This window comes from Schistocerca piceifrons, chromosome 5 (assembly GCF_021461385.2).
Source record: "Schistocerca piceifrons isolate TAMUIC-IGC-003096 chromosome 5, iqSchPice1.1, whole genome shotgun sequence".
Taxonomy (NCBI): Eukaryota; Metazoa; Arthropoda; class Insecta; order Orthoptera; family Acrididae; genus Schistocerca; species Schistocerca piceifrons.
Window position 1 is genome coordinate 422,840,510 of NC_060142.1, and position 27,523 is coordinate 422,868,032.

Sequence of the window (27,523 nt, forward strand, 5' to 3'; positions counted from 1 at the left end):
ATGATACACCCATCTAATCTTCAGCCTTCTTCTTTAACACCACACTTCAAAAGTTTCTATTCTCTCCTTGTGTAAACTATTTATCACCCTTGTTTCACTCCATACAAATACTTTCAGGAAAGACTTCCTGACACTTAAATATATAATTGATATTAACAAATCTCTCTTCTTCAGAAAAGATTTTCTTGCCATAGCCAGTCTACATTTTATATCCTCTCTACTTCAACCATCGTCAGTTATTTTGCTCCCCAAGTAGCGCAAAACTCATCTGCTACTTTAAGTGTCCCATTTCCTAATCTAATTCCCTCAGCATTGCTTGATTTAATTCAACTACTTTCCATTATCCTCATTTTCCTTTTATCCTCATTTTGCTTTTGTTGGTATTCATCTTATATCCTCCTTTCAAGACATTGCCCATTCCATTCAACAGCTCTTCCAAGTCCTTTGCTGTCCCTGACAGAATTAAAGTGTCATCGGCAAACCTCTAGGTTTTTATTTCTTCTCCAATGACTTTGATTCCTACTCCAAATTTTTCTTTCCTCTCCTTTACTGCTTGCTCAAAATACAGGTTGAATAACATTGGCGATAGCCTACAACCCTGTCTCACTCCCTTCTCAATCACTGCTTCCTTTCGTTCCCCTCAACTCTTGTAACTGCCATCTGGCTTCTGTACAAATTGTAAATAGCCTTTTGCTCCCTTTGTTTTGTCCTCACCACCTTGAGAATTTGAAAGAAAGTATTCCAGTCCACATTGTCAAAAGCTTTCTCTAAGTCTACAAATACTAGGATCAGTATTGCCTCGCGTGTTCCATCATTTCCACGGAATCCAAACTTATGTTTTACCAGTTTTTCAATTCGTCTGTAAAGAATTAGTGTTAATATTTTGCAGCCATGACTTATTAAACTGATAGTAATTTTCACACCTCTCAACACCCGTTTTTGTTGGGATTGGAATTATTATAGTCTTCTTGAAGTCTGAGGGTATTTCGCCTGTCTTATACATCCTGACCACCACATAACACAGTTCTGTCATGGCTGGCTGTCCCAAGGCTATCAGTAGTTCTAATGGAATGTTGTCTACTCCTGGGGCCTTGTTTCAACTCAGGTCTTTCAGTGATCTGTCAAATTCTTCATGCTGTATCATATCTCCCATTTCATATTCTTCTATGTCCTCTTCCATTTCCATAATACTGCCCTCGAGCACATCGTCCTTGCACAGACCCTCTATATACTCCTTCCACCTTTCTGCTTTCCCTTCTTTGCTTAGAACTGGCTTTTCATCTGAGCTCTTGATATTCATACAAGTGGTTCTCTTTTCTCCAAAGGTCTCTCTAGTTTTCCTTCAGGCAGTATCTATCTTACCCCTAATGAGATAAGCCTGTACATCCTTACATATGGCCACCAAGCCTTCCCTGCTTAGCCATTTTGCACTTCCTGTCGATCTCATTTTGAGACGTTTTTATTCCTTTTTGCCTGCTTCATTGAGTGCATTTTTTCATTTTCTCCTTTCATCAATTAAATTCAATATCTCTTCTGTTACCCAAGGATTTCTATCATCCCTTGTCTTTTTATCTTCTTGATCTTCTGCTGCCTTCACTATTTCATCTCTCAGAGCTAACCATTCTTCCTCTACTGTATTTATTTCCCCTGTTTTGTCAGTTGTTCCGTAATGCTCCCTTTTTATCTCTCTGCATCCTCTGGTTCTTGCATTTTATCTGGGTCCCATCTCATTAAACTCATACCTTTTTGCATTTTCTTGAGTTTTAATCTACGCATTATGTTGTGTGACATGAAAGGTTGTGAAATCTAGATGGCATTGTGTTTGCTTGTAAGAGTTACCTGTTCCATCAAGAACTCACAGTCACATTGATTGTCAATTATAGCAGTCGTTTCCATACAAGGAGTAATTCTGAACAGTGTTGTTGGAAAGGCTGACCAGGTAATTCTACATCACATATACGACCAAACTAACTGAAAATGAGAGTTGAAGATCTGTCTGTAAGTCAGTACTATACTGATCAACTGTAAAATGCTTGTCAGCAAGTACCTTTTACATGTTATACGTGGTGCAAAAATTAAATTGATCTCAAATTTAGAGCAACGTATAAGGTCTTAATTTGATCAAAATTTGTCAAATAATAACATGCTGTTAATGCTTATAGTGGTGCTGTGGCCATATAACAGCAGCCAATAATTGATGAGCGTTTTGAAGTTTGTGTGGAAGGGACTGGGTTGGGCATTCCCCCAATGCAGTTTTGTCTGCCTAAGCTGCTGCTGTTCTTTCCTACAACTACTGTCATGCCTTTGTTATGTTGAAGTCATCATGAATAAGTAGTTACAGCAAGTTAGCACACACTCATGTTGTGAGATTAAAACTTTCCCAGCATACAAATTGTTCCATAAAATTTCAGGCGATACTTACCAGATGGATTGAGAAGGAAAGTCTTTCCTTCTCATACCATCTGGTAAATCTCTCCTGAACCAGGGTACTGGGTGACTTTTCTGAACTGTACCCCTGTTCCTAAATCTCTCCAGTTCTTTTCCTTCGTCCCTCTTCCTTCACCTTCAACTTTTGTGCCATAAGAAGGAGCCACTGGCTCCAAAAGCTTGTACAAATTCTTTTGTTAGTGTGTTGCAATGCCGCCAGTTTGTGAGTAGCTTTCTTATCTAACCGATGTCAAATTATCAACAATTGATTACTCTTCACAATCTGTAATTCACCACTGTTGCCATACAAATCATAGAAAGTGCTATAGAGAAATCACATTGTATTCTCAAGGAATGGAAATGCATCATTCTGCTATACTGCAACGAAAATGGAACTGAAGAGCATGATATTCATCTTATCTTTTATGATAAGGTTTGGGACACTTTCAGACCTGGTGATTGGAACATGTATCGCATTCCTGATCTTTGCTTTGTCTCATCTGATAGTAAAAGTCGACCATTGCCAATATCAAGAAAAGTCCGTGGAGACTTCCCACACAGCCAAAACCACTCAGTTTTTCTTGAATTTGGGATTAAAATCACTTTCATAAGAGTATTTCCTAGGCCCAGATGGAATTTTCAAAAGGCTGATTGGAACAATGTCTCTGAAAATATGAATAAATGTGTAGGATGGATCCCACCAGCAAGTTCAAGCTACAAGTGGTTCATTGAAGCTGTAATTAGGGCAGTAAAGAAGTGTATTCCAAGATGTTTCATGGCTGGACGGAAGATTGTGAAAAATCTGTACGAAGAATTTTGTGAAAGCAACAATCGTGAAATACTAGATGAGTTGCTGGCTGTCATTGACACAGCTAGACACATAAAATGGACTCAGGTCATTTAATTGCTGGACTTCCACACATCAAGCAGGAAAGCTTGGTCTTTGCTCAGAAAACTAGATCATAGCATCCCACAGGATTGCACATGTAATGCTGCTACCCCTGACCACTTTGCAGCCAAGATTGTGTCCATTTCCAGGACTCCTAAGATGAAATTAAAGGCACTCAAAACAGATCACAAAGCTGAAACTGAATACTCTCTGCCATTCAGCATTTTAGTAATAACTGTCATAAAAGAAATGAAGCCAGGGAAAGTCTCAGGCTTTGATGGAATTTACACAGAATTCCTTCTGCACTGGAGCAAGTATGTGAAAAAGCGTCAGAGTTCTTTACAAACATTTTGCAAATGAGCAACTTACTGCATTAAATGAAACAAGTAAGAGACGTAGTCTTGCTGAAACAAGGTGTACCAAATGAAAAGCCAGAAAATAATCAACCCATAGCTTTACTGAGTATTCTGTCCCAAGAGCTTCGAAAGTGTACTGGTTGAACAGGCAGGTACTCACTCCTAATCACAGGTGTGCAGATAAAGTCCTGTTCTTAACAACCTTAATAGAAGCTGACTCTAAGAATTGATAGCAATAATCCATTGCATTCATTGGTGTGACAGCTGCATATGATATTGTTTGGAGTTAAGGTGTCATATTGAAACCTCGAAAAGTAACCCCAAGTGTAAAAATTGGCAATCTCATAAATGATATGCCCAATAATTAATGTTTCCAGTTACTAATGGGCAAAGAGCTGAGTTCAAAGACAAAGCTAAGAAGTGGGCTACCACTAGAATGTGTCCTGACACTTATTGTGTTCAGTTTGTAGATGTCGGATATTTCTGGAACCACATCATAAGAGGTTTGTGTATACTGATGACTGGGCACTGACTGTGAAGCATAGAGATCTTGAAGTTACTGAGTCCATATTGAACAATAATCCATCAATTACCAGTGAATATTTTCGCAATGTATATAAATGACCTTGTGGATAACATCGGAAGTTCACTGAGGCTTTTTGCAGATGGTGCTGTAGTATATCGAGAGGTTGTAACAATGGAAAATTGTACTGAAATGCAGGAGGATCTGCAACGAATTGACACATGGTGCAGGGAATGGCAATTGAATCTCAATGTAGACAAGTGTTATGTGCTGCGAATACATAGAAAGAAAGATTCTTTATCATTTAGCTATAATATAGCAGGTCAGCAACTGGAAGCAGTTAATTCCATAAATTATCTGGGAGTAGGCATTAGCAGTGATTTAAAATGGAATGATCATATAAAGCTGATTGTTGGTAAAGCAGATGCCAGACCGAGATTCATTGGAAGAATCCTAAGGAAATGCTGTCCGAAAACAAAGGAAGTAGGTTACAGTACACTTGTTCACCCACTGCTTGAATACTGCTCACCGGTGTGGGATCCGTACCCGATAGGGTTGATAGAAAAGATAGAGAAGATCCAACGGAGAGTAGTGCGCTTCATTACAGTATCATTTAGTAATCACGAAAGCGTTACAGAGGTGATAGATAAACTCCAGTGGAAGACTCTGCAAGGGAGATGCTCAGTAGCTCGGTATGGGCTTTTGTTGCAGTTTCGAGAACATACCTTCACAGGAGTCAAGCAGTGTATTGCTCCCTCCTATATATATCTTGTGAAGAGACCATGAGGATAAAATCAGAGAGATTAGAGCCCACACAGAGGCATACCGACAATCTTCGTTTCCACAAACAATACGAGACTGGAATAGAAGGGAGAACTGATAGAGGTACTCAAGGTACCCTCTGCCACACACCGTCAGGCGGCTTGTGGAGTATGGATGTAGATGTAGATATAGAAATGGTGGTTAACGTCGGTTTCCACTAAGCCAGAAGTCTCTGTTTCACCTAAACAAGATGATGGGCAACAAAGAACTTACAGTTCACTCTGAAGGCAGATTACTCAGACGTAATAGTAACACGCAATACCTAAGGGAGATGCTAGATAGAAGATGCAGTTAAAACATCATCAATTAAGAACAGCTGCCAAAATCAAAACTTGAAATAACATCCCTGGAAACTCTGTAGCATATTAACGGTATCAGCTGCATCAACACTCGATGCTTCAGCTCTGGGACCAGTTTATCCTGTTGCAGGATATTGCTAACCAGCCTGGATGAATAGTTCCACACAAAACCTGTTGATGTACTACTTAACCAGGCCATGTGCCTTACATCTGGTACCATCAAGCTCTCACCTACTTTCTGGCCACCTGTACTTAGCTGTGCACCACCTCCAGCTCAGCAGCAGGAAAGTGCACTTGTTTTGGAGTACAAAACATTACGGAAAACTCCGAACCCCCCCACCGTCCACCAGACATTCCAAACATCAGCAAAGATAGACTTTGCTCTCATCACTCACCACTGGAAACTGCAAGAATGTTAGTTGGAAAAGGCGTTAATATTGATAATTGCTGGAGAGACACATGACAGATTAATGCTAAGAAGGAACAACACCATGCATATCGACTGGACCACCTGGCTTTGAATTGGCACACAAGATCTGCTTGGGTCTTAACCAATATGAACCAATACTGGAAGGTGTGACAATTCTTTGCACAAGTGGAAGAAAATAATCTCCAAGTTGTGACTGTGGTGCTGAAAATCAGACTTCACCAAGTATTTCTAGAATGTTTTCTGAGAGCTTACCCTGATGATGCAACAGAGTTCCTGGTGATGATGGAGGGATCAATAGACTAATATTTGTGGCTTGGATATTAATTTGTAGTTTGAGATTATTTTTTATTTTTTTTAATTTTTTTATTTTTTATTTTTTTTTTATTTTTTTTTTTTTGAGCCATATGATAAATATAGAAACTTCCCTTTGATTGGATATTTGATCTGGTACAGATCATTCAGCTGTCCCATTTCTAATTTTTGCCTCTAACAAACTTTTTCAAATATAGTTTAGTCACAAAACTTGAGCCATAGAGCTAACATCAAGTGTAATAAACATATAATTCTCATCTACCTCTGCTGTAAGTAAAATTTTCGGTATTTCTGACAGGAAGACCCAAACTTAGCTGATTTAGATACTTGTATGTGTTTGCCATTTATTGCAGCACAGCAATGTACAAAATCTGTTTAGTTTTGAACATGGAAACAATCTTTTCCCCATATTTTGAGTTGGCTCTGGCAGGAAAAATAGGTTGCATATTTTACATATTGCACTTGTTATTCACTAACAATTCTGTAATTCATTTCATAGTTACAGCCAATACTTTATTTAAGACTCCTTGGAACCAAAGTACCTGGAAAAAATTAATCTGTCCTGCATTCTTCTGTCCTGGATTTTCTCTTGCAGACTTTCCAGGTTGCAATCCATTTCTTCTGCAATGCCATCAATTCATCTTATCCTTTGCCGCCCTCTTCTCCTTGATCTTCCCCTGCATTAACGTCTTCCCCAACAAACCATGTTTTCTCATAATATACAAATAGTAGATCAGTTTTTGTTTCAGTGTCAGACCTTTCAAGGAGCAGTCCAGTTTTATTTGCTGTAATACTGACCACCTCATTCTCTTTGCAGTCTGTGGAACATTAAGGACTTTACTCCAGCATCACAATTCATAGTTGTCTATTCTACACTGTCTGGCCTTTCTTATGGTGCAGGTCTCATATCTGTACATCACAACTGGAAGGGCTGTAGCCCTTACTATACAGATCTTTGTGGTTCAAGTTGTCTCTACTTTTTATTAACATTGTCACGGTTGGACATTGCCTTTCTGCCAAGTAACAAGTTTCTCTTGATTTCATACCTGCTGTCACCCACTAGCAGATAACTGAACTTAAAAACTACCTTCATTGTTTGTCCTCCTATATGCCGTGAAGTGATAGGTGTATTTGGCATAATTTTAATTTTCTTGAGATGCAGCATTAGACCAGCCTTTGCACTCTCTCTCTTCAGCATCAGTAAGAGGTTATTCAACTCTTCCGCACTTTCTGCCATCAGTATGGTATCACCTGCATATTAAGATTATTTATATTTATTCCAGTTACTTTAATTCAGTTTCTTCTTCATTTATTGTGGCATCACTCATAATTTGCTCTGCACACAGATTAAATAAATAAGTTGATAAGATGTAGCCATGGTGTACTCCTTTTTGAATCTTGACCCATATAGCTGCACCATACATGGTTCTCACTGTGGGTTCTTGGTCAGAAAATAAATTCCATATGAAGTGAATGAGTTGGTCTGGTATGCCCATGTTTTTGAGTACTTTCCATAATTTATTGTGCTTGACACAGTTAAAGACTTCAGCATCGTCAGTGAAGCAGAAATGCACATCTTTCTAGAATTCTCTTGCCTTCTCCATAATATATTGAGTATTGGCAATTTGATCTCGGGTCCCTCTTCCTTTACAAAATCCAGCTTCTCCTTCAGTTATTTCTCAGTCTATATACTGGCAAAGCCTGTTTTGTGAAATAATGAGCATGATTGTGCTATCATGTGGGATAAGTGTGATTGTTTGGTGATTTGAACAGACCATAGAATTTCCCGTCTTTGTAATTGGAATGAATAGCGAGTATTTCCATTCTTTTGGCTATTATTGGCATCTTCAAGTTTTCTGCCTTACTTTCTGACACATTAAATGCAGCAGTTTCACTGCATTCTTTCCAATGATTTTGAACAATTCTGCTGGTTCTATGGGTACTATTTGCACACAGTGAAGAGAGAAAAAACAGTGCAATGTTTAATTAAGTTCATCATGAACATTTACAAACTTCTGTGAAAGTACTGTTGTTTACCAATCTTACAATTTTGTCATACTCACCATATAGCAGAGATGCTGAGTTGCAGATAGGCACAACAGAAAGACTGTTACAAGATAAGCTTGTGGCCAACAAGGCCTTTGTCAAAACTAGATGACCAGCGTGCGCGCGCACACATTGTTCAATTTCATCATACTGTTTTCTGTTAAGTCAAAAGTAGCAACAGCAGATCATCAGTGCAAAAATCGCATTCAGAGCTGTAAGACATTTAATTACAGTGAGTCTTCCTTTGACAATAAATTCCTAGCAATCACAAACTCCGAACTAGTGCAGTATGATGGTTATGAGCCCCAGTATAAGCCCCTGGCCTGTGCTACTCTGCCTCTTCTTGCTCTGGCCCACGTGCCGGCCCTATTCTCTGTTGTCTTGCTTCCTAGTATACACCCAACTTAAGTACTGCTCATTCTTTCTTGGAGGCAATAGGGGTCATTGTTAGCACTTTGGCAAGATTTTTACAGATTTTTTCATTGAACCTCTTTCGTTGCTTCAGAAAATGTGAAAAAGTAAACCTGTTGTTGTGTACTGCTTAGTAAATCATTGTGAAATGATGAAGACCAGTGTTATAATCAAGAATCCACGCTTCTGGAACAGCATAATTAATTAGTCTGTCCAGAAAATGATATTAATAAACTTTAGGAGGAGGGCAAACATTTAAATTTAAGAAATGTTTGCAGTCAGGCTTTCAATTTATTGAGATTTCATCAAAGATTCAGAGCTGGTAAACTGTAAAGATGTATCTGTTCAAACAAATGTATCTGTTTCCAGAACTGATGACACACGTGCTGGAGAACAAATTTATGAGTGCCATAGAGGATAGCAGGTCCTAGGAGTTGCTCTTGGCTACATATAGGGGTGTTACACCAGCAATGTCTTGCAGTCAGGTTAGAATTTATACAAGGAGCGACATAAGACCACTTCAAAACATCTGAACAAGCCCACTGGAACAGTCAAAATATTGTGTGCAAAACTAGAATCACCAACTCTGCTGAAAACATTTCATCGTTATTTTTATGTTAAGGCTTAGTCCATTTAATGAAACCACTTTTGATGAATTATTTCCTTATTCAGCAGTAACACACTTGATAAAGAAGTTTTAAATATTTTAATCATTGCAAAAAAAGGACAGTGTCTCAAAAACTTCTTTAGAGCTTCTTGTTCTACTCTTCCTAGTGCTCATTTATCTCTAAAAGAAGGTATATGTTGTAAGCATTTTGTTTCTGCAATTTATTTTGTTTTAAAATTTGGCGCAACTTTAACTACATTCATTTACTAACTCAATAGTATGTCTGTGTCGTGAGTTGCAGATCACCATTTCTTTTTGTAAATTGATACAAATGTTCCATTAATCCTTTTATGCTTGTAAGACACTAGGATGGTAATGAGTAACATGTAACATTCAATTTTCAACCAGCTCCTTTTTTAAATAGGTGTGTAATATAGAAAAGTCAGTAGTGCATATTTTGATTTAACTTTAAAAGTGATGGTTTCACTGTCATGCTATTTAACTTTTTTTTATTTTAGCAAATGCAGCAGAATCAACAGTAGTTCAAGTCAGTACTTCTGTACCACATGTGAGTGTAGCAGCTGTTCCTACTGCTAGTACATCTTCAACAATACCAGGACCAGCGCTTTCATCTGTATCAGCTCCTCCTGCAGCAGCTTCAACTGTTGTGCCAGCACAACAACCAGCAGTGGCAGCTCAGTTAGTGCCTCCAAGTACAGACAAAACATCTATGGTTTCAGGGAGAACTCTATTACAGCTATCGAAACCCTCTGCAAGGACTTCGAGTGCACCTCTCCCACGTTCTCAGTCTGTGTCATCCACAAGACCACCTTACTCTGCAGTGTCAAGGAGTGCTACCCCTCGTATTGCACCTATCTCTGCAAGAGCAGTAGCTCCTGGCAGAGGCACTACCACAGCTGTAGTGGCTGGGACAAGAGGAATTTCCAGGCCTGGAATGTCTCCACAACCTCTTCCCAGAGGCTTACCAAGTCCACACCTTGTCCGAAGCAGGACCTCTACAGATGTCAGATTTGGCAGAGGCACCAGTCTCCAACGACCAGTTATGGATGCATCTTCCAAAGTTAACAGAACCCCTCTAGCTCCAAGACAAGTTAGTGTTATTATTATTTTATTGTTAACTGCCTGCATCAGCATAATGCTAGAAGTTAAGCAGCTTTCAGAAAGCCACAAGATAAATACTTTACCCATGGGTAATATTGTTGGAAGTCATTTATGTACTTGGAAAACATTACTTAATGAATGTTTGACATTATTTGATTATAATAGAATCTCATGTTCAGCTATATGATCCTCTCCATTCTGATTTAAGTTCTCCTTGGTTCCTGTGCATCACTATGGCATATTAATAATTTAATGTTGGGATAGTTTTTCATTTGACGTATTGATCAGTAAACTGAGAACGCTCCAGTGTCCTCTTCAAGGATTCTCGTTACATGAAGCCAGTTCTGTAATCAGATTCTATAAGTATGTGCAGCAACACTTTGTAAGTTACCTTTGTTTAATACAACTCCGTTAATTGGTACATCAGGAGTCTCAACAGGAAGAAATGAGTATTTCAATCTTACAATTATTGTTTCAGTCCTGTAGCTGTTCTTAAATTTTTTATGATTACCCCTCATTTAATCATGACAGATTTTTTTACTGCCGGTCCAGTTGTGTTGTGAGAGCCATTCATTAATGTAAAACCCTACATCTTGTAGAATATATGAATAAAATAAAAATAAGTACAACTTCTTGTATATCACCCCTGATGAAACTGCACATTTCTTTCTGTCTGCAGGATGTGCAGATAAAAACTCGGTTTCAAAATATTTTTATGATACTTTAATTTACAATGAATGTGTTGCAGTCGGTCGTAAGTTAATGAGAAATTCCTGTCATGTGATGTTTCAGAATCAAAGAGAAAGGTACTTCCACTATTTCATAGAAGAGTAATGCTTAAAACTGGCTGTAAGGGTCTAACAAGCACTTTTTGTTGAAAAAAAAAAATGAAATTATTTTTCTGGTACAGAAAAGTGAAACATGTCTTCAACCTGAAAACTGCTTTGAACACTATATTGCTTTGCTACACATGTTACTATTGGATGCAGTATTCCATTGCCTGTGGACTGACCGACTACAGGCAGCTATAAAGAGAATTACTGTCTAATATGAACAACGAAACACATTTGCAACTTGGTATTTTTCATGTGTACTAATTGTTGTGAGGGATGAATGAAACAAGAAATGACAGGGGAAAATAATTTTTAGTTGCAATCACATTTGCCTGAGATGAGAAATAAAATTCGGTGTACTTCCTGCAAACTAAGAAACATTTAGTGTCTATATGGAGTGAACTGTATCTACATAAGTGTTCAGTCACTAGATACTGTAGTCATTGCTGCTGTTCTCAACTGGCTTCAGAGTAGCATTCATCATTGCAGGTTACTCATTTCGTTGCTTAGCACTCCATTTTGATTATTGGGTCTGATCACATTCCCTTCTGTAAGAGTAGGGGCAAAGTATACACTAACTGCATTTGAGCTATGAGGGAGCTTTTGTGTATTTGTTCAAGTGAGATGATGAAGTTGTATTTGAGAGTATTTAAGCTCAAACAGCGATTCAGGTTTAGGTTGTTTGTGATTTGGATGTTAAACTTTAATCTTTTCCTCTGCACCTTATCTTTCTTGGGGGGTTAAGCAAAAGCTAAAATGACAATCTTAGTATGAAGATTGTAATCATTTTTCACTTTGTAAGTATTTATGACAGAATCATTAGATAGTGGTGCTGTTTATAATATTTGCACTTGTCTCAGAATTATTTAGTGTGCAGATGCAAACAAAACAGTGTTTACACTTATGTAGAAAGTGTGGTTTACACCATTCACTGTGTCAGACATAAATGAAGACACTTAAAAAAATCAAATAAATATAATACAAATATGTGTTCTGTGCTTTTCGTATCAATGTTAGTCTATTCTCATCTTTCTTTTGTGGGTATTGTCTCAGGGATATTTTACAGCATTTAAATGAGTTGATGCAGTTCTCTTTATTAATTCAATGAATTTAACAGGCACATTCAGGGCAAAGTGCCTCCCTTGGGACTGTAAGAGCAACAAGGCAGCTCAGTTCTGATCGCCCGCAGGTATTGTCAATTGATGTGTTTCTGTGTTGTGGCTTTGTTGCCTGTAGTCCCTGCAGTTCCAAGCTTCAATTTTATGTTCTGCTCCTGTACAGTACAACATTGTAATTTCTGTGTTTTGAACTTAAAGAACTTTGTAAATGCTTCAGCAGATTCACACCTTTATGTTTCATTGTCAGTTGCAGAAGATCCCAAACATAAGTGACAGTTACAGTAGCTTAAATACAGTGTTAGAAAGTGGTTAGGAATAGTTTGCTGCATGTGTTTATGGAAGGTGATCTGTGACATTAATGATTTTTAATGCTCATAGATGTCTTTCATATTGTCTTATTTTTCAAAAAGAAAAAGGTGATCCTTTCACAAACTCTTTATTTTTTTTATTCAGTATTCTTTAGTCTGATGTTGGAACTCAAACACACACAGAAAAGCACTATAAAGTTGGAACAAAGTTACTTAAGGAGGATGGTTGTTCCTCTTGCAGACTGAATTGTCCATGAACATGCTGTTTTTCAAACATCTGATGATTGATGCATCAGTGCTCTCCGTATGTAGTACACTGAGCCCATTTGATAGTCAGATTTGTTGCTTGTGAATTCTCAACCAATATAGAATTTTCTGAAAGACTATAGTGTTCCACAGCTGGCCGATTTCATAACACTCTTCTAGTCATTTTTAAGAAGTTTCTGCTGTTAGCCAGTATCAAACACATAAAAAAAAACACACCAGGAAACAAAAGTAAACTCTTACAAATTACAGAAAATTTACAATGGTACCAGACATTAGTGTGGGGATGGATATTACTTACTTAAATTAGCTTTGTCATAATTGAACGTGTTTACTTATAATCCATGGAAGTGATATTCATTCCCACACTGTTGTTTGCTACCTTAGTATTTTGTTTGCATTTGTAAATAAATTTCTTTTGTTTTCTGGTATGTGGTTTAAATCTTTGATAATTTCTTAATGGACAAAACTGCAAATAATGGGAAATAAAAGGAAACTATAAAATCTATTAGTTGTGGAACAATGTTACGTTTTAGAACATTTAACAGTGTTGCCGGCATGACTTGACTTCCAGATTGGTTTCCTTTCTTCTGTTTATTTCTTTCCCCCTTCAGTTCCTTCATTTACATCTTTTAAAGTTTTTTCCTTGCCCTCCAACTTTTCCTTTGTACTTTCTAAGTTTTGTTCCATTTTGCTACACCAGCTGTCCTTTGTCATACCCAGTTTCTACAGTTTTTCTCTCTTTTTTCCCTAGCTTGTCCTTCAATGTTACAGTTGTGTGATCTCGTTTCCTTTGTGATAATCTGTCTCTTCTTTGTGCATTCTGCATTACTGCCCAAGATTGATTGTCATCTGTCAGAAGTTGGTATGTGCACATTAGCCACGTTTACAAGATGGAATAATTTTTATTAAAATTTAATTTAGTTTGCAGTTTTTATACATCTAACATTCTTTCACCAAGTAACAATGAAAGCTACTTGTGTTGCTTCTGGAATAGGAATGAGTTACCCAAAACAAACACCAACACTGTGCATCATACATCACGCCCAATCAGACATGCAATACACTTAAGTAATATTAACGTGAATGATTTGCACCAACTAACATCAAAAGCAAAGTAACTCCCAATGCTTATTCGAATGGCTGAGGAGCATTTCTCTTGAGGACACCCTGTTGGCATGATGTGGAACCAAGTGAACAATATCCTTTTCCAGGGTCATAATTTTTCTGGTTACAGTGAATTATTTTGAATAAGATCAATGCTTTACTTTTGATACTGACCGTAGTTTCATGGATCTGTGCAATGTGTGCTATGTTGCCATCAGACTCATATTTACATCTTGACTTCATGCTTAATTGCTTCATTCACTGCAATCATTAACTTACTCGTTCACACCAATTTAGAGGACAGTGCTGTATGGCACAAGCAATCATTATTGAGGGGTAGTCATGAATTTTTCAACATCACCTCAAAAAAACAAGCTGTGATCATGAAAGATGGTGAAGGTCTTAACTCCGTGCTTACATATCTGCTCTTTAGTGTAACACATTTTTCATGTAGCTGGATGACTTGTCAGACTTTGCATTTTGCATTTTGGTTGTTCAGTAAATATTCCACCTCAAAAATCACCTCACAGTCGTTCTGCAAATGCCTGCTACACAATGATTGCTTCATCTGAGGCAAGAGAAAGAAGTCACGGGGTGCTGTCTGAGGAGAATATGGGGTGAGAGAAAATTTGATAGCTCAAAGATGCCGTACGTATGACCGTATACTGTAACGAATGAGCTGTGGCATTGTTGTACAGCTAATAAAACACTGTATTGGGCAAACTCCTGCAACCCTGTCTGGAATTTTTGGTAGTATGCTGCTGTGATGATTTGCCTCTTACAAGCATTATCTGTTAGCACCATACCATAGCAGTTACAAACAGCGCTAGACCAACCTTGACTGATGGTGGTTGGCCTTTCACCTTTTCTTGTCGGAGGTGAATCCATGTTTCCACTGATTGTTCAGGCGCTTTGTCATGGAGTATACACCCAGTACTCATCCACGGTGATTGATGGCTAAAGAAACCATGTGTATTAGCCTCACACAGCTGCCGTGTTTACGCTGCTGCCTTGCATAGCAGGCTTTTCGAATGCATTTGAGCAGTTGCAGAACCCAGCACGCAGCTACTTTTCTCATTTGTAAAATCTTGTGCAAGGTATTGAAACTTAACCGTTACTGATTTTCACTTTTTCCACTGTCACCTTGATATTAATGAACTCATCTTCAAGCACCAGGACCTCCACTTCTGTAATTTGCATTTATTCTGAAAGAGATGTTCTACCACTTTGTTCATCATCATTCAAATCTGTTTGACCACAACGGAAGACACTGTGCCACCTAATCACTCTGTCATATGATGGTTTACTGATGCCTTACACTTCCACCAAATTATCTTGGATTATTGCAGCATTGTTGTTCTTCAGATGCAGAAATCAAATTACCTCTTGACACTTTACTTTATCAGTAAACTGTACCTCTTTATTTTGGCCCATCTATTGGCATACTAATGGTACTGTGGCACAGGGCTTTCTGTATATACTAGGACTGCAGACATATGCTGGCAAATAGACTAATTTTTCAAGGTGATAATTAACATTCTTTGGCTATCCCTCATAAGTTGGTGTGTGTGATTGTGATGCAACAGTCGATATTGATATCATCTTCATAAAATGATTGTTGTGAACTGTGATAACTTATGGATAGCCAGCCATATTGTATTCATGGTAGCAAACCACTCTTCCCATAGAAACACTGTCGCACTGCACGTTTTGATTAATTGTTCCATTTTATGTAGTGCTCACATGCTACCTTGGGACAGAAGTGCTTCAATCCATTGTATTTAACATATAGCTTCTGGTCTCAGTCCCGCTCATTTGTTTGAGTTTAGCTATTTCATTATCCATGTTGTTTTTTGGTTTTGAGTAGTATACATCTAATCAAAACCAAAAAACAACATGGATAGTATACGTCTAATCACCCCCCATGAACCATTGACCTTGCCATTGGTGGGGAGGCTTGCGTGCCTCAGCGATACAGATGGCCGTACCGTAGGTGCAACCACAACAGAAAGGTATCTGTTGAGAGGCCAGACAAACATGTGGTTCCTGAAGAGGGGCAGCAGCCTTTTCAGTAGTTGCAGGGGCAACAGTCTGGATGATTGACTGATCTGGCCTTGTAACATTAACCAAAACGGCCTTGCTGTGCTGGTACTGCGAACGGCTGAAAGCAAGGGGAAACTACAGCCGTAATTTTTCCCGAGGACATGCAGCTTTACTGTATGATTAAATGATGATGGTGTCCTCTTGGATAAAATATTCCGGAGGTAAAATAGTCCCCCATTTGGATCTGGCGGGGACTACTCAAGAGGACGTCGTTATCAGGAGAAAGAAAACTGGCATTCTACGGATCGAAGCGTGGAATGTCAGATCCCTTAATCGGGCAGGTAGGTTAGAAAATTTAAAAAGGGAAATGGATAGGTTAAAGTTGCATATAGTGGGAATTAGTGAAGTTCGGTGGCAGGAGGAACAAGACTTTTGGTCAGGTGAATACAGGGTTATAAACACAAAATCAAATAGGGGTAATGCAGGAGTAGGTTTAATAATGAATAAAAAAATAGGAGTGCGGGTTAGCTACTACAAACAGCATAGTGAACGCATTATTGTGGCCAAGATAGACACAAAGCCCATGCCTACTACAGTAGTACAAGTTTATATGCCAACTAGCTCTGCAGATGATGAAGAAATTGATGAAATGTATGACGAGATAAAAGAAATTATTCAGGTAGTGAAGGGAGAGGAAAATTTAATAGTCATGGGTGACTGGAATTCGTCAGTAGGAAAACGGAGAGAAGGAAACATAGTAGGTGAATATGGATTGGGGGGAAGAAATGAAAGAGGAAGCCGCCTTGTAGAATTTTGCACAGAGCATAACTTAATCATAGCTAACACTTGGTTCAAGAATCATGAAAGAAGGTTGTATACCTGGAAGAATCCTGGAGATACTAAAAGGTATCAGATGGATTACATAATGGTAAGACAGAGATTTAGAAACCAGGTTTTAAATTGTAAGACATTTCCAGGGGCAGATGTGGATTCTGACCACAATCTATTGGTTATGAACTGCAGATTGAAACTGAAGAAACTGCAAAAAGGCGGGAATTTAAGGAGATGGGACCTGGATAAACTGAAAGAACCACAGGTTGTACAGAGTTTCAGGGAGAGCATAAGGGAACAATTGACAGGAATGGGGGAAAGAAATACAGTAGAAGAAGAATGGGTAGCTCTGAGGGATGAAGTAGTGAAGGCAGCAGAGGATCAAGTAGGTAAAAAGACGAGGGCTAATAGAAATCCTTGGGTAACAGAAGAAATATTGAATTTAATTGATGAAAGGAGAAAATATAAAAATGCAGTAAATGAAGTAGGCAAAAAGGAATACAAACGTCTCAAAAATGAGATCGACAGGAAGTGCAAAATGGCTAAGCAGGGATGGCTAGAGGACAAATGTAAGGATGTACAGGCTTGTCTCACTAGGGGTAAGATAGATACTGCCTACAGGAAAATTAAAGAGACCTTTGGAGAGAAGAGAACCACTTGTATGAATATCAAGAGCTCAGATGGCAACCCAGTTCTAAGCAAAGAAGGGAAAGCAGAAAGGTGGAAGGAGTATATAGAGGGTTTATACAAGGGCGATGTACTTGAGGACAATATTATGGAAATGGAAGAGGATGTAGATGAAGACGAAATGGGAGATAAGATACTGCGTGAAGAGTTTGACAGAGCACTGAAAGACCTGAGTCGAAACAAGGCCCCGGGAATAGACAACATTCCATTAGAACTACTGATGGCCTTGGGAGAGCCAGTCATGACAAAACTCTACCATCTGGTGAGCAAGATGTATGAGACAGGCGAAATACCCTCAGACTTCATGAAGAATATAATAATTCCAATCCCAAAGAAAGCAGGTGTTGACAGATGTGAAAATTACCGAACTATCAGTTTAATAAGTCACAGCTGCAAAATACTAACGCGAATTCTTTACAGACGAATGGAAAAACTGGTAGAAGCGAACCTCGGGGAAGATCAGTTTGGATTCCGTAGAAATGTTGGAACACGTGAGGCAATACTAACCTTACGACTTATCTTAGAAGAAAGATTAAGAAAAGGCAAATTTACGTTTCTAGCATTTGTAGACTTAGAGAAAGCTTTTGACAACGTTAACTGGAATACTCTCTTTCAAATTCTGAAGGTGGCAGGGGTAAAATACAGGGAGCGAAAGGCTATTTACAATTTGTACAAAAATCAGATGGCAGTCATATGAGTCGAGGGGCATGAAAGGGAAGCAGTGGTTGGGAAAGGAGTGAGACAGGGTTGTAGCCTCTCCCCGATGTTATTCAATCTGTATATTGAGCAAGCAGTAAAGGAAACAAAAGAAAAATTCGGAGTAGGTATTAAAATCCATGGAGAAGAAATAAAAACTTTGAGGTTCGCCGATGACATTGTAATTCTGTCAGAGACAGCAAAGGACTTGGAAGAGCAGTTGAACGGAATGGACAGTGTCTTGAAAGGAGGATATAAGATGAACATCAACAAAAGCAAAACGAGGATAATGGAATGTGGTCAAATTAAATCGGGTGATGCTGAGGGGATTAAATTAGGAAATGAGACACTTAAAGTAGTAAAGGAGTTTTGCTATTTAGGGAGTAAAATAACTGATGATGGTCGAAGTAGAGAGGATATAAAATGTAGACTGGCAATGGCAAGGAAATCGTTTCTGAAGAAGAGAAATTTGTTAACATCGAGTATAGATTTAAGTGTCAGGAAGTCGTTTCTGAAAGTATTTGTATGGAGTGTAGCCATGTATGGAAGTGAAACCTGGACGATAACCAGTTTGGACAAGAAGAGAATAGAAGCTTTCGAAATGTGGTGCTACAGAAGAATGCTGAAGATAAGGTGGGTAGATCACGTAACTAATGAGGAGGTATTGAATAGGATTGGGAAGAAGAGAAGTTTGTGGCACAACTTGACTAGAAGAAGGGATCGGTTGGTAGGACATGTTTTGAGGCATCAAGGGATCACAATTTTAGCATTGTATGGCAGCGTGGAGGGTAAAAATCGTAGAGGGAGACCAAGAGATCAATACACTAAGCAGATTCAGAAGCATGTAGGTTGCAGTAGGTACTGGGAGATGTAGAAGCTTGCACAGGATAGAGTAGCATGGAGAGCTGCTTCAAACCAGTCTCAGGACTGAAGACCACAACAACAACAACAACAACAACGTCTAATCAAAATTTGACGTGTTGTAAAGAAGTGTTTTTATCATTACATTTCCACAGCTTCTTTCTTCATTGAATAATATTCTGCTTCATTCCCTTCCTTTTATGTTTTTATGCTGCTTCTGGTTCGTAAACAAAGAACGCGGTATTTGTATACGGCACGCCACCATTCTTTGCATGCTCTTCACAACTGAAAAGACCAAACGGCTTTCTGCGCTATGTCTGTTTTATCACATTTTTGCAGTTTGTTACAGTGAAAATTTTTGCTAAATGATGACTCGTATCTGGATTACCTGCTTTTCACAAGCTGTCACCTTAATCATTTGGCTGACTGAACACACCTCCAGGTCCGATGAACTCCCGCTTGTACAGATGTTTCTATGTTTCTTTTCTGAAAACTACTACCAGAGGTTTCCAATGGGGTATGTGGGAATACCTTTCAAATTGCAGCCTGGTACAAATTTTCATTTTCATGACATATTTGCAAGTTCTGTATTCGGCATTTCTGACTTTTTTCAATGTTAACGTTTCATACAATTGCATCTTCATTGATTTCAACACATCAGTCCATTCATTTAGTTTCTGTGAATATAATTTTTTTGTAGCTTCAAAATTTCTTTATGTGGAAACTTTATTTCTTTTGTAAAATGTAGTGTTCAGCTTGCACGATAAAACAAGATAGCAGTTTAGAAATATTGTCTGCATGCTTTGTTTAGAGGAATTGCTAGATTAACAATATGCCCCCTGTGATTGTAGTTGGTCACAGATTGTTTCAGTTTTAAAAAGAGTTATTATACAGGGTGATTCAAAAAGAATACCACAACTTTAAAAATGTGTATTTAATGAAAGAAACATAATATAACCTTCTGTTATACATCATTACAAAGAGTATTTAAAAAGGTTTTTTTTTTTTTTTTCACTCAAAAACAAGTTCAGAGATGTTCAATATGGCCCCCTCCAGACACTCGAGCAATATCAACCCGATACTCCAACTCGTTCCACACTCTCTGTAGCATATCAGGCGTAACAGTTTGGATAGCTGCTGTTATTTCTCGTTTCAAATCATCAATGGTGGCTGAGAGAGGTGGCCGAAACACCATATCCTTAACATACCCCCATAAGAAAAAATCGCAGGGGGTAAGATCAGGGCTTCTTGGAGGCCAGTGATGAAGTGCTCTGTCACGGGCTGCCTGGCGGCCGATCCATCGCCTCGGGTAGTTGACGTTCAGGTACGTAGTTACGGACAGGTAAGTGCCAATGTGGTGGCGCTCCATCCTGCTGAAATATGAATTGTTGTGCTTCTTGTTCGAGCTGAGGGAACAGCCACTTCTCTAACATCTCCAGATACTGTAGTCCAGTTACAGTAGCACCTTCGAAGAAAAAGGGACCAAAAACTTTATTGGCTGAAATGGCACAGAAAACGTTCACCTTAGGCGAGTCACGTTCATACTGAGTTGTTTCCCGCGGATTCTCAGTGCCCCACGCTGAACAACTGTCGTCGATTCACTTCTGCCGTACTCAATAACACAAAAAGCTTTCTGTTGAGCGGTCGCCATCTTAGCATCAACTGACGCTGACGCCTAGTCAACAGCGCCTCAAGTGAACAAATGAACAACTAAATGAAACTTTATAGCTCCCTTAATTCGCCGACAGATAGTGCTTAGCTCTGCCTTTTGTCGTTGCAGAGTTTTAAATTCCTAAAATTGTGGTATTCTTTTTGAATCACCCTGTATTTACACTTCAAGGTGCAGCCCTAGAATTATATGATATTATGCACCACATTTTGTAATCATTTATGATTACTTTTCAGGGAACTAAACAGTTCTGTGATAATAACAATTGTTTGTGGAAGCATTAATTGTGTGTGTCGTGGATAAGTAATTTGTCCACAAGATCTGGAATTCTTTTTAACTTGGTGTTCAGAATAATGCTTCATATGCTAAGAAAGGCATCAGTACAGTTTGATATAGTTGTTTACTGAACAAAATACATGCCAGAGATAAACTGGATCAGGTACATGATAAAACTGAAGGCTCCATAATGGGAAACAGTATGTTGAGCTCAGTGGGAAGACACTAGCTGAGGATACTGTCTTATGTATCTTCTTGAAGTGTGATAGAAAATTACTGTTCATAATATGTATGTGAATAACTCGGTGAATAATACCTGTACTCCTTTTGAGTTTTGAAAATGTTCTTCAAAATCACAAACATACCTATAATTATATGGAAGTCTGACAACATGCCTTCACTGTAAGTAAATGTTATGTATTTTGTATAAATGGGGGGGAAATTGCATGTAACAAATGGAGAAAGTGTCTGACGATAAATATTTCAGAAGATCCCATTTTGAACTGTAAAGCTGAGATCCAAATCTGTGTTTTTGATTTCCTTTACTTCAATCTATACAGAATGTAACAGTGGCTACCATGATAAAATCTTTAGTAGTTGCTTGCCAGTTCAACTAGGAATACATTACTTCATTATTGCAGGGGCATTAGAAACTATCAATGAAAGAATTAAAAAAAATATTTTATTTGATAGATATGAAATAATTTTTTGTTTGTTACTGTGTAATTTTTTGTTCACCTAATGAGTAATCATGTGACAAGGTATGAAATTTTCTGGCTGTAATGGCAAATTCTCTGCAAACATACGTAAGCCTTGTGTCATAGTCGAGTTAAGTTTCAAGTATACCATGCTTTGGGCTATGAGGCATGCTTTGATAGTATGTGGTTCTACTGTGATTCCCAGAACATAATTTAAATTAGGTCATGTACAGTTCCAGTTTTTTAGTTTCCTGTTGCCTTCATAACTCCATATTGAAGTAACTTCAGATAGTGTGTATATATATATATATATATATTTTTTTTTTTTTTTTTTTTTTTTTTTACTCCATGTTGTCCAATTGTACTCTCTTTCTCTTTTTCTGTTTTATATTCTAGCTGCATTAAATGTGCACATCATGTGGCTGGTTTTTATGTAGTGTGATAGAGAGCATGTATTGTGTTTTATGCATGTTTCTTTTGCTGTGAAACATACAGGCACAGTTTTTTACTCCATATTAGACACATTATGTTGTTTATTTCATAAAGCATATCTTGATCATAAGTTAGTTGAACTTCTATGAAAGAGCAAGAACTTTGTTAATTCGTGGTGGTGTCTTTACATGGGACTATTATACCACTTTCATGAAGAGTTCCGGAATGGAATAACAACAATATTATGGAAAGGATAGATTGCTGCTCACCACATTAGAGGTGGTGTTCAGTATTAAACATTTAATGTTCTGGCCAGTAGGCCTTCTACAGAGGTGAATGTGTGTGTGCTTTTTTATTTTTGAAGAAGGCCTTTTTGCTAAAGCTTAAATGTTAAGTAGTTTTTTCTTTGTGCCTGTCTTTGACTCGCCACCTCCTCTATGTGATGAGTAGCAATCTATCCTTTTCATAATATTGCCATTAAGTGTTTCAGGTAGAGGTAATGTACAGTTGTTTGCTGGCAGCTGTCTGAAGTGCTAAGTGCAGCACATATTGTAGTAGTTTGAGAAAAATGAGTTTCGTGCTGTTATTAAATTTTTTTAGGATGATTAGACTGCCACACCAGTTGAAATTAATTTGCATGATGTTTATGCAAAAACTCACCTCAGTTGAAGGTAATTTCTTCATTTGTATGGTGATAATTTCCATGAACCATGGACCTTGCCGTTGGTTGGGAGGCTTGCGTGCCTCAGCAATACAGATAGCTTTACTGTAGGTGCAACCACAACGGAGGGGTATCTGTTGATAGGTCAAACAAACGTGTGGTTCCTGAAGAGGGGTAGCAGCCTTTTCTGTAGTTGCAGGGGCAACAGTCTGGATGATTCACTGATCTGGCCTTGTAACACTAACCAAAATGGCCTTGCTGTGCTGGTACTGCGAATGGCTGAAAGCAAGGGGAAACTATAGCCTTAATTTTTCCCGAGGGGATGCAGCTTTACGGTATGGTTAAATGATGATGCTGTCCTCTTGGGTAAAATATTCCGGAGGTAAAATAGTCCCCCATTCGGATCTCCAGGTGGGGACTACTCACAAGGACGTTGTTATCAGGAGAAAGAAAACTAACATTCTGTGGGTCAGAGCGTGGAATGTCAGATCCCTTAATCGGGCAGGTAGGCTAGAAAAATTAAAAAGGGAAATGGGTAGGTTAAAGTTGCATATAGTGGGAATTAGTGAAGGAACAAGACTTTTGCTCAGGTGAATACAGGGTTATAAATACAAAGTCAAATAGTGGTAATGCAGAAGTAGGTTTAATAATGAATAAAACAACAGGAGTGCGGGTAAGCTACTACAAACAGCATAGTGAACACACTATTGTGTCCAAGATAGACACCTACTACAGTTGTACAATTTTATATGCCAACTAGCTCTGCAGATGATGAAGAAATTGATGAAATGTATGATGAGATAAAAGAAATTATTCAGATAGTGAAGGGAGACAAAAATTTAATAGTCATAGGTGACTGGAATTCGATAGTAGGAAAAGGAAGAGAAGAAAATATAGTAGGTGAATATGGATTGGGGATAATAAATGAAAGAGGAAGCCGCCTGGTAGGATTTTGCACTGAGTATAACTTAATCATAGCTAACACTTGGTTCAAGAATCATAAAAGGAGGTTGTATACGTGGAAGAATCTTGGAGATATTAGAAGGTATCAGATAGATTATGTAATGGTAAGACAGAGATTTAGGAACCAACTTTTAAATTGTAAGACATTTCCAGGTGCAGATGTGGACTCTGACCACAATATATTGGTTAAGAACTGTAGTTTAAAACTGAAGAAATTGAAAAAAGGTGGGAACTTAAGGAGATGGGACCTGGATAAACTGAAAGAACCACAGGTTGTAGAGTTTCAGGGAGAGCATAAGGGAACAACCGACAGGAATGGGGGAAAGAAATACAGTAGAAGAAGAATGGGTAGCTTTGAGGGATGAAGTGTGAAGGCAGCAGAGGATCAAGTAGGTAAAAAGACGAGGGCTAGTAGAAATCCTTCAGTAACAGAAGAAATATTGAATTTAATTGATGAAAGGAGAAAATATAAAAATTCAGTAAATGAAGAAGGCAAAAAGGAATACAAATGTCTCAAAAATGAGATCGACAGGAAGTGCAAAACAGCTAAGCAGGGATGTCTTGAGGACAAATGTAAGGATGTAGAGGCTTATCTCACTAGGGATAAGATAGATACTGCCTAAAGGAAAATTAAAGAGACCTTTGGAGAAAAGAGAACCACTTGTATGAATATCAAGAGCTCAGATGGAAACCCAGTTCTAAGCAAAGAAGGGAAAGCAGAAAGGTGGAAGGAGTATATAGAGGGTCTGTACAAGGGCGATGTACTTGAGGACAAGATTATGAGAATGGAAGAGGATGTAGATGAAGATGAAATAGGAGATATGATACTGCGTGAAGAGTACAACAGAGCACTGAAAGACCTGAGTCGAAACAAGGCCCCGGGAGTAGACAACATTCTGTTAGAACTATTGATAGTCTTGGTAGAGCCAGCCCTGACAAAACTCCACCATCTGGTGAGCAAGATATTTGAGACAGGCGAAATACCCTCAGACTCCAAGAAGAATATAATAATTCCAATCCCAAAGAAAGCAGGTGTTGACAGACGTGAAAATTACTGAACTGTCAGTTTAATAAGTCACGGCTGCAAAATACTAACACGAATTCTTTACAGACGAATGGAAAAACTGGTAGAAGCCGACCTCGGGGAAGATCAGTTTGAATTCCTTAGAAATATTGGAACACGTGAGGCAATACTGACCCTATGACTTGTCTTAGAAGATAGATTAAGGAAAGGCAAACCCACATTTGCAGCATTTGTAGACTTAGAGAAAGCTTTTGACAATGTTGAGTGGAATACTCTCTGGGTTAAATACAGGGATCATCAGTTTAGTATTGGAGGGCAGCATGGAGGGTAAAAATCGTAGAGGGAGACCAAGAGATGAATACACTAAACTGATTCAGAAGGATGTAGGTTGCAGTAGGTATTGGGAGATGAAGAAGCTTGCACAGGATAGAGTAGCATGGAGAACTGCATAAAAACAAGTCTCAGGACTGAAGACCACAACAACAACAACAACAACAACAACAACAATGTCCATAATTGCTTTATAATTGTTGTAGTTGCAAATATGAATTTAAAATGCCTTCAGTAATGAAAATTATTTGTTTGTACTAAAATATAAAATATTTAATATGCTTGTAGAAGTGCAGAAGATGAAGTATGGCCTGGGCAGCTGGTTGGGCCAACAGATTGGGGCTGGTAATGTATGCAGGGAGTACGTAAAATTTCGAGTAATGGCACTGTGTCACTGTGGTACTGGCCTTGTGTAAATTGCGCTTTAACTTCTTTTTTCTATTAGTAAATCACTGGCTGTTAGGAGAACGTCAGATTGGCATAATATTGTTTTGTGCTTTTAAAATGTTCAAAAAAATTAATTGGTTGAATCAGCATTTATTGAATGCTAACTGTATGACTTGTATAAAAGCGGTGATATGAGAATGATGCAGGAGTCAGGTAATAGGTTAAAAAGTATTTCGAGAAATAGAGATGACAGTGATCAGCTGCACATACCAAAAATAACCAGAAATTTGATAAATTCCTCTTATGCATTATATTTCAATCTGGGTTTACCACTAAAGCATTGAAAACACTCTTCAGTTACAGAAAATAGTCCCACATTGGAATAAGGTGAAATATTTTTACATATGTAGTTTCATATGTCGACAACATAACAAATACAAAAAATTTAAGAACATTAACTTAACAGTGATTTTGATATGTACTTTCTTAATATGACGCATACTTTTTCAGTATTATGAAAAGGATTGATTGCTACTCACCATATAGCGGAAATGTTGAGTTACAGATAGGAACAACGAAAAGGCTCCGTTGTTTGCACATAAGTATGTTTCATCCACACCGGTATTTCATTCTTCTTAGTTTCAATTTAGGTTCATGTCTCAAACATAACATTAACTGTAAACTAAAGTCCACAAGAAAGTGATCACTAGAAAAATCAAAAGCAGTGGCATAGAGATCACACATCACGTGTTCTGGCAATATCATATGCCAGTATAGCCAAGTTGTAAAGTCTGTTATCCATTTGAGGTGGAGCTTTAGTTACATGACGTCTGTAAAACTACATTACTGTGTACTGTCTCTTGTCTGATGTGTTGACAGTTGGCTAAGCCTGAAACATGTTTATAGGTGAAATATACAGGTATTACTGTGCAGCTATTAAGATCAACAATACTCCATCCTAAAATTTTGTATTGGTTGGTAGTCATAACATTGAAAAAATTTTAAGTTAAGATGCAATTTTCATCTTCCATTGTATATATCAATTAACTGCTATTCTCAGTGTCAGCACCTATATTACTAGCAAGACTGCATATTAATTTTGACACTTTATCTATTTCCTTTGTACCTGTACTCTAGTAATGACAGTGACCTTGATGTCTTACATAAAGCAGGTTAGAACACCAAATCAGCAGAGTCGGCAGGCATGTGGTATTCCTGGAAAGGAAAACTTAGTCAGGACACAGAAGAATAGCCCTATAGGATCAAGTTCTTCATTAAACAGCTCAACATCTTCTGACAAGGTGAAGCAACCTACCACAGTCTCTGTTGAGGTTTTGCCACGCACTGCTGATGATGGTAAGCTTCAAAAATTGCTTTATTACTTTAGTGACAGCTATCTCCACATTTCATGCTAGTCAATATTTCCATGTACTTTTGGTCATACACATTTTTACAGCCCACTTGGTGCATTCTTTTCCTTTTTTGATTTGTTGGAATTTAGTTTCCTCTGCCCGTTTATCATGTATTTAAAGTAAGCATGTGTTCATGTAATGGAAAAGTATAATTTTTTGTTCATTTACAACAATAATGTGTAAGAGGGGTCAGCCCATTGGATACTCAACCTATTTTTGTGACATGACTTAGGGCTATGTCTTCTAGATGAAATTCCAGCTAGTGAGAGATTTATCATCTGATCTGATACACTGTATATTATTCAAGCAGTTAAATTGACATGCCCTAGCAGAGAAAATAGTCCAGAAACTTCTAGACACATTCATCTGCTCACATATGGAAAGGGAAAAATGCTTAATCTTTTAGATGCCAGGTTGTGTGGGAGTCTATGAAAATTCTCAAGCTAATACAGCAGCAGAAGTGCACAGTTGACACAAATTGTGCCTATATATGTAATCTCCTTGCAGTTCATTTCCATGTTATGGGAAAAACCGCATGTCCATTAAGCAGGCGGTTGTAAACAACAAATTGTGAAACTTGCCTCTCAGTTAAAATGCTGCTTGTCCCAGCCACTCTTACGGAAAGAGGTCACTGATGCCATTGGTGGTTCATGGACCTTTTCACAGAATTTCAAGAGAA

General features: G+C 38.1%; 1 protein-coding gene across 1 annotated transcript in view; it reads left to right on the forward strand.

Annotated features, from left to right (window-relative positions):
- Positions 1–27,523, forward strand: part of LOC124799056 (S phase cyclin A-associated protein in the endoplasmic reticulum) — a 621,352-nt gene that overhangs the window by 49,392 nt on the left and 544,437 nt on the right. The window contains exons 7-9 of the mRNA XM_047262594.1: positions 9,641–10,233; positions 12,195–12,266; positions 26,602–26,788. Of these exons, the coding sequence (XP_047118550.1) occupies positions 9,641–10,233; positions 12,195–12,266; positions 26,602–26,788 (852 nt within the window). The remainder of the gene's footprint in view (positions 1–9,640; positions 10,234–12,194; positions 12,267–26,601; positions 26,789–27,523) is intronic.